This window comes from Etheostoma spectabile, chromosome 4, assembly GCF_008692095.1.
Source record: "Etheostoma spectabile isolate EspeVRDwgs_2016 chromosome 4, UIUC_Espe_1.0, whole genome shotgun sequence".
NCBI lineage: Eukaryota > Metazoa > Chordata > Actinopteri > Perciformes > Percidae > Etheostoma > Etheostoma spectabile.
In genome coordinates, this window is record NC_045736.1 from 27108117 (window position 1) to 27116553 (window position 8437).

Here is an 8437-nt window from a genome sequence, read left to right on the forward strand (position 1 = left end):
GCTGTTTTACATGATAACTTTGTCATAGATGAACAAATCTATTCCACACTCCCTTTTAAAGAACAGAGTTAACTGGATATTATATTACCTCTATTTTCAGATGAAGAGGAGCCTTAAGTATGGGTTTAACATGTGGGGGTGACTTTATTTGTTTTTAGTCATGCTAGCAGCATGGCTCTATGGATGGCAATGTCGGTCTTTTGTAGGGTTTAATCCCGAGAGATGGGATTCTCTGTAAATAAAATATAATAAAAAACGCAAGGAGTGCGCGTCTGTTGTTGTCATGTGGTAACGTTGATACAGACGATGGAAGGCCTACCATAGCTACGGTGGTACAGGCTCACTAAATTCATTACACAGCGGTAGGCTACCTACCTCCGCTAATAACGCCTGCTGCTAGCTCTGTATAGGAGCATTTTCAAAGAATGGAAAGTCGCAAAGTGCATGTTGTGTGACCGGGTTATCGGGTGTTCCGGGGGGTTAACAAGAGGATTGCACAGACATTGAATCTCAAGATGAGAAAGTTTCCGAAGAAAAGCCTTCAAAAGTTTCCAAACGTTCAAGAACGCTAGATAGCTACTTTAGCAAAGCTAGCAAGTCACTAGCTGAAATAGCCTACTGGTGGAGATGGCAGCTTTTGATGGATTTATATTTAATAGTATGGCAAAATGTGACTGTCTCAGATCAGCACTTAAGAGAGATGGCCATATTCTTTCCAAGAATTCCTCTGAAATCTCCCTACAGGTTTAGGGTTTGCTAATGAACTAAAAAACAAGTCACAGACATTCTACCTGCAGCAGATGTCACGCACGCACCTCACTTGATAAAGCAGCAGAATTGATCATTGCAAAACTGTGTCGATGATGGAAGTAAACTGTGTTCTTTTGCCCTAATACTGATACAAATAGTATAAAAAATGTCAGTTTGGGATTTGGGAACGCATATTTGAATGGTATTGATACATTACATGGGCTAAAAGAACAAAAAAAACAGCTTTTTTTTGGGATTCCTGTGAAATGGGTCGTCTTTTCCCAGGATCTGATCAATCTAATTTTTGGGGAAAATATTAAACCATAGTCTGTTGTGTGGGGGATGGCACGGTACAGAGCAGTTGATGTCCAATCTAATTTATTCAGACATTTGTGTTTTCACATACAGCTCAGCTGCAATGTCTAGATAATTTCAGGTTTGCAGTGCATGTGTGAAAGGCGCTATTGTGTGCAGAGGATGTTTCCTCTGACTTTTTCTGTAGTGTGTATCTATGAAATATCTCCACCACCACTACTTGGATTGGAAACTGAATTTTGTCACACACATCCATTTCTCCCTCAGGATGAATTGTTATCACTTTAATGATCCAGTCATTTTTGTACTTTGGATTAAGACTAAAACCTGCAGAGTCATTAATGACATTCCCATCAATCTCAACGGTAGACCTACTTTGTGTTTATGGTATATTAACACATTTTAACATGTTACAAAACCAAACTAAGTTGGTGAACATCAGCATGTTAGCTTTGTCGTTGGAAGAACGTTAGCATATTGACATTATTATTTTTAGCATTGAGCTCAAAGCACCCCTGCCTATTGTAAGTGCAGCCTCTCAGAGCTGCTAGCATGGCTGTGGACTGTGGATTCTGTTAAGGTCGGAAGAAAATCTGTTTTGGTTGATTTTGTGTTCAGCAGACATGCTGCTCCTCAGCTCTCTGAGATGCCAGACAAGAATTTGGGAGTAACGATAGTTAAGAAAGCTGGGTCAGGATACTCTCTAAGAATCTCTAGTTTCTTATCCCGGGGTAGAAGTTGGGTTGTTTTCTCCCTCCTTCTCCTCTCCAATAGCACTAGCCCTATTGTAAGGCAATGCCCAGAAGGACACACAGAGGAAAGCAGAAAGCTCAGGCGCCATCCATCCTTCTACCTCTCCCCCTTCTCCTCTCGCTGGCTATGCTTCTCACTGGCATCAAGTCCACAGCAACACATGTCTCTGATCAAGTCCAGCCTGCGTCATCAGTTAGTAAACTCCAGGCTCCAGGAAAACCAACAGAGAGCACATTCATAGCCGGCGACCCTGTGACTGAGTGTGTGATTCATTACTCTTTAATATGCCCCCCTACCCCCATCCCCTAACCCACCCAACCACTTCTCCAATCCAGCCTTGGGGCAACTCCACAGCCTGATCAAATCCATCATTAAGCATACTTGTGGTGTTACCGCAGTTGGCCTTCTTATTTACCAGATACAGTGTCTCAGGCCTGTTTTCAGCTTAGTGGAGAGGAATTAGCTCTACATTCTCACATTTACATCAGTACTCTGAACCTTACTGTGTTAAGAGTGAGACGACACTGCAGAAGATCTTCCAGGGACAAGACCTCCCACAAAACTTTCAACGTTCTTAACACCAAAACACTAGAGAGTAATGTTCTCTTGAACAAGGTGACAGACATTGAGATGTGTTAATCTAGGTGAATGCGGCCAAGGAAGTAAAACATGAAATGAGAGGTGCTTGAGGGGTACAGCTGAGGATAGGATGATCAATGGCATCAAAACAGCAGTGTTTCTATTCTTAAACATAAAGCATGATTATTGCTGTGCTTCCTTTCCCCCAGACGTCTGCCTTGTCACACCACTGTTGAGTTCATATTTTACATTGCTATTACCAAGTAGTCCCATGTAACAGGTCACACTTTATTTGGATGGTCCACTGCTGATAATCTTATTATCAAGTGACTGTAACGTCTCAGTAAAATGACTACTAACTCTCAGGTGATGGTCACAAGTGTGAAAAGTGGTGTGCGCATTTTCAATGTTTGTGTTTGTCTTGATCAGGTCACTGACAAGGCTGAACCACAGTCTGGAGTTAAAATGGGTGTCTGAAGGCTTTTCCTGGGAGAATTCTCTCCAGGTCTTGTGTGTCATGAGTGCAGGATGAGTCCTGTTTATGAGATGTTGACAGCTTCTTCCTGTCTCTAAGGCCATGAGCCCCAACTGCTGCTGCACCGAAGGCCACTCTATAGTTCATGGCCACCCAACTCTACCCTGAAAACATGGCTAAAAGAGCAGTCATGGTTGGGACAGCTGATGGGGGGATGGGACATGGCGCTGGTCGACGCAAAGTGCAGCAGTGGCACCAGCAGCAGAAACAGCAGTTGAGCTCTGCAGCTCCTCCACCCAGGCTGCTTTTTTGGGTAAAGTAGGCCAATGTAAACTCCCACTTCCTGCCGGCCTTGTCTCAGAGGGGGAGAGATGATCCTTCTGTGAAAAGGGAAAGGGCTGCTGCTCTGTAGGGACCGTTTCCACACACACACACACACACACACACACACACACACACACACACACACACACACACACACACACACACACACATGCACACACACAAATAGAAATACAGTCATGGAGGCAGGCAAGAGAGTGAGTGGGAGAGAGCGAGCTAGTAGAGAGCAAGGAATACACAAACACAGTGGGGTTCAGGAATGTTAAACACATGCTTTATGGCATAAATAGCAGCCACTTTTGGTAAATTACAGTGAGTGTTCTGGCACTGTAAAGCACACAGCAGGAAAACGCTCTCAGATTTCAGTTCCAGGCCCTCCACTCTCCCCAAGGAACAAGAAGGGGAGCGTGTTGTGTTTTCATTTCTCTATAAAAAGGCAGAAATAAGTACAGTAACTTGTGATGCAGCAAAGATTTGAATGTATGAGTTTTTACTGGCCACATGAGGCTGTGCAGCTTCTGTAGCAATGGTGACCTCAAAAGTCTAGAAAGATAGTAGAAGGCAAGATGTGCTGTAATGTTGATATATAGAATGTTAAATAATAAAAAAAATTAAAAAGCAGCTCACCAATTCTTGAAGCGCAACACCCTTATCACTGTAGTAAAAAAAAAATTGAGGAGATGAGAAAAACTAGGAGATGAAAATCATCAGAAAAAGCAAACTTGAGAATAAAGTAAAGTGAGGGACTTGTTCCAATTGTCTTTGCTAGCAGAGCTAACAACCTCACCTCAGAAAATACCAGCTGACATCATTAGAATAGGCCTGAGCTAATCTCCAACAGCTGATATTTTAATAGCCCTTTTATCCATGAGCATCCTGGGTAGGATATGAGAGCGTAATGGCCAAAGGACCCAAAATCAGTGACTCTCACATCAGTTCCATATTGGACCTGGTTGCTGTTTGTGCACAGATGTTTGGGAATCTGTATAAGATAGTTCTTAATGTGGGATGTGAGTCCCTGCTACATGATGCAGTGGTTGTTCTGGCTGGTAACTGTAAGTACGTTTTCCTGACTCAGTAAGAAATAAGAAACTTGCCGTGGAACAGCTTACCTCACTCTGAGCTGGCCTGGCTGGGCCTCAGCCCACGCACCCCAACTAACGTACTGACTGACTAGTGGCCTGACTTACTGACTGAGAGCGGATGAGCCATGGGAACCTACAGCTCCAGTCTTTGCAGAATGACTCACTGTCTAGGCAGAAGAGGAGAATGTTATACTCTCCCTGAGGAGGAAAAAACACACACATACTGAAATCACGGACACGGCTTACTAGAATTTCACCTTAAGGTTTTTTTTAAGAGCTGTAGTGAGCACATATGCATTATTGTTAAACTTGGGATTGATTGAAAACAGAAGTTGACTCAAGTTCACTCAAGTTCTCTTTTCACAGTACACGCAAACACACACGCACATATCCAGCAGTGTTTGCACAGTGACAGTGAGACAGGTGGAAACTAGAAGCAGGTGCGATCAGTTGTTCCCGTCCATCACACAGTGTGTTCACCTGCACATCTGCAATACAGCTTCACCACAATGGTCAGTTCACTCTCCACACCTAATATCAAGATGCTGAACCGAAATCTCCCAGTTAATGATCAAACAGACCTTTTATGACCAACGTCTCGACTGCGCCTATTTCCGGTTTGTATCAAAGAAGAGATCAAACTGTAAGTGTAGATTTTAACGCTAATGCCAATGAAAGAGCAAGTTTTAATAAACATAAATTACTTTATTGAATGGAAATTTATCAGTAACAACATACATGAAATGGAAGTGAACACACAAGCATGGTACAAAATTGAAATAACGCATTATCTGCACATTGCACTATAAAACACTGCCATAAAATGTTTGGGAAAGTAAAAAATTCATCTTTGTACTGTCCATTTACAGAGTACTGATCACATATAAACCAACCATGTCTTCATGGTGTAAACCTTAAAAATCTTTGGTCCCAGCCTTCTTGCATTTCCAATTGTTGGCTCTAACTTCTACTAATACTGCAATCAATGTTAATTTTAAATCGACAAATACTGAGGTAAAAAAGGCACATTTTTGTTTAAAAAGGCATACAATTTCAAGGCACAAATTCATTTAAGTTACAAAATATGGCTTTGGCTGGTATTATTAACACTGTGTTAACCTTGAGTGCATAGTTTGCATTGTCATCCACATTGCAGCAGTGCTGCAAAGTGAACCTTCTTTGGAAAATAACAGACAGCATAGCTTTTCCTATCTCTAAAAATCATCAGATTAGCGAGAAGGTTTGGATGTAGACAAAATAGAAGCTTAAAATGATCCTCGCTGGTGAAAAAAGACTACATGATGCCAAATTCGCTGCGATGACATGCTTCCTCTTTTTTCTTAAGCAAACCAAGGGCAGTGGAAGTCACCTGCTATCAGCCAGCGAAGGTCATGGCTGTAGCACCTGTTAGCACCTCGTCTATCTACACCACAGTACCAGGGACAGCTGTGTGTGCATTTGCTTTGTGTGTGTGTGTGTTTTGAGGCACGCTGAGAGATTTATTCCACCCACGCACCCCTACCTCTGGGCAGCTGTGTCTAGGCTATGATCCTGAGCTGGCCAGCACCAGGACAGAGACAGGAAAGAACACCTCTTACCCCAATGAGTTCACTACATATTTGGTCTTTGGAATAGGCACAATAGCAACAAATGGTCTGATATCAAGTGAGTGTCAGCATTGCTTAGTTCAGATTTGGTCCAGCCTCAAGACCTCAATCTATATTGGAAGAAAAAAATCTGTTCCTCAGATGTGTTTTTTTTCACAGAGCAGAGAAGCTAAACGGCTTGTAAAGTAAAATCCAGAATGAGGTTTTATTCCCTCCAGGTCTCTTAAAGAAGGCCACTTCATGCTCTTTGTGGCCTTACGTGTCGTCAACAGGCCAGCTGGGTTTGTGTAGACCCCCTCTCCATGGCCAATAGCCCTCCACTTCCCTGAGCTCTGACTGGGTACCCTCTGTCCCTCTTGGTGGTGTCTCACACCATAGAGGAGCTGCACCCGGAGGAGCTGTGTTTCTGCAGCAGCGACATGCGGCTGAAGGTGCGAGAGCAGACGCCACACTGGTACTTCTTCACCTCAGCGTGGGTCTGCAGATGGGCCCGCAGGTTTGAGCGGTCAGCAAAGGCCCGGTTGCAATGAGGGCAGGAGAATGGGCGCTCACCTGGACAGAGAAAGGGAGGAAACACACGTCATATAACTTAACTGGCACCCCTTAGATAGTGTCAAGTGTCTCTGAGTTCACAAGAGCCTTCTATTAACACCTCGCACACATTCTGAAGATAATAAAGAACCACATGGTAGGCTGGTGGGGTCAGAGCCTGACTGAATTAGCATGATTCAATCAGAGCCAAATGAGATTAGCATGCAAACAACTTGTTGCAGGTACAAAGTGCTCAGTGATAGCCTTCAGGCATTCTTTAAACCTTTTGTCAATCCGGTGTCTCCAATCTGCTGTCTTCACCAGCAGCCGTGATAAGATCATTAGCTGACGAGTCATTGTTGCTGGGACATTAAACACAATGAGTGATCAATGAGCACAGGGTCTACAGAGGGCTACCCTATGTGATAATGTCTGCTGATCAAGTGTTGACCTCATCAAACTGATTATCATGGATATCCTGCCCTCTCACTTCACACCCCAAATGATGAAGAAGTGACCTGTTGACTCACAATTAAAGCAACTAAAATGTAGATTGACAGCTTTAAAGCAACACCTACGCCGACTTCGTCACTCAGGAATAAACAATAAAAGTGGAAATTTTGCAGATGAGGCATGATGTAATTTGGGTGTAATGTTGTGGACATGGGTCTTACCTGTGTGTGTGCGGATGTGGCCGCGCAGCAGCCACGGCCTGGAGAAAGCCTTTCCACAGGTGGTACACACACAGGGCAGGGTGTGTGAGCGGATGTGCATCTTCAGAGCCCCAAGGCTGGTGTACTCTTTGGGGCAGTGTTTGCAGAGAAACGCTGGCCTTGCTGCTGTGACGGGGGCCTCCGTTTCCTCCTCCTCCTCAGGGGGACTGATAGGCAAAACGCCGGTGCATTTCATCCGCTGGCGAGGGGCATACGTGTGTACAGGTTCAGGGCTGGGGGGATCTGAGGTGCGTCCTTCATCCTCCTCTCCACAACTGCTGGCGCTGCTGCTGAGGCTGGAAGGGGAGCTGAGGTCCAGGGGGCCTGGTGTGGCAGAGGGCTCTGTTTGGGAGGTGGGCAGGTAGAGGGCGGGCAGGACACTTAGGTCCCACACCAGACCTGTTGTGAAGCAGGTGGCTGTGGAGGTGTTGTCCCCTGATGAGAGTTCAGCAAAAGGATACCTCTCCAGTGAAGTGTCTGAGACAGAAGGGAGAGGATGGTTCAAACGTAAAGCCAGGATCAAACAGTACACATAAAGGTCAAGGATATTTGGTTAAATTATAGAACAACAGACAATAAATGCAGGTTTTAAAAGGGGTCTTATAAACATCCACTAACTACACCTATACTGCCTGTATTCATTTAAGTGAATACATTGTGTTTCTTTTTCTCAGCATTTACTGAGCAAAAAGCTGGAGCCATAGGAAGATTTCATGGGCCGTTTCCTCCCACGTATTCACAAGGGCTCGTAACATGAATGGAGCTCTGTCTGGTTGCAGAAAGGGAAAAAGTGCAACTAACGGGCCCCGACTTGAACGGGGAGTAGCCGGGTTGGTAGCTGAACCAGGCACAAAAAGCAAAAACAGTTCTTCCAAATGTAGGTAAATAAAAAAAAATCACAACTACACTTGAGAAAAGAGGCGTTTAAGTTAGTTTGCGCACTTTTGTAAACACTTGTGCTTTCATAATTCATAAAAAAAACGATTCTCAACTCACCATTCTGACATTCCAGTTCACTGTAGTTTGGCTTTTGTTTCGCGAAGTAATTTTTGACCAAGAAAGATCGAGGCATTGTCCTTGTGAGTGTTAAATAATTGTGCGTAAAAGTATCCTGTGGTCACGACGCAGTGTCTACAACATTGAAAAAGGGTAAAACAAATCGTGGTCCTCGGAGACGCAGGGCACAGAGAAATAGCTTCCTACAGACCACAAGTTAGAGTGGACTTGAGCAGGCAAGTGTGTGTATGGCTTTCATGCAGAATGACTAAATACTGGCCTCTGTTCTGA

General features: G+C 44.1%; 1 protein-coding gene across 1 annotated transcript; it reads right to left on the reverse strand.

The window, feature by feature from the left end:
- Positions 1–4983: 4983 nt before the first annotated feature.
- snai1a (snail family zinc finger 1a) lies at positions 4984–8437 on the reverse strand. Its single transcript, XM_032514041.1, has 3 exons — positions 8147–8437; positions 7112–7627; positions 4984–6458 (listed from the first exon to the last, which is right to left on the reverse strand). Exons 1-3 carry the CDS (start codon positions 8220–8222, stop codon positions 6274–6276), a joined length of 777 nt encoding a protein of 258 aa, XP_032369932.1. The 5' UTR covers positions 8223–8437; the 3' UTR covers positions 4984–6273.

Bases quoted from the DNA above. Each gene is read 5' to 3' on its own strand.
- snai1a (XM_032514041.1), bottom strand. From the start codon at position 8,222: ATGCCTCGATCTTTCTTGGTCAAAAATTACTTCGCGAAACAAAAGCCA. The intron at 7,628-8,146 runs GTGAGTTGAGAA...CTTCTGTCTCAG, and splicing joins TGAACTGGAATGTCAGAATG to ACACTTCACTGGAGAGGTAT. The intron at 6,459-7,111 runs GTAAGACCCATG...TTCTCTGTCCAG, and splicing joins CCACATCCGCACACACACAG to GTGAGCGCCCATTCTCCTGC.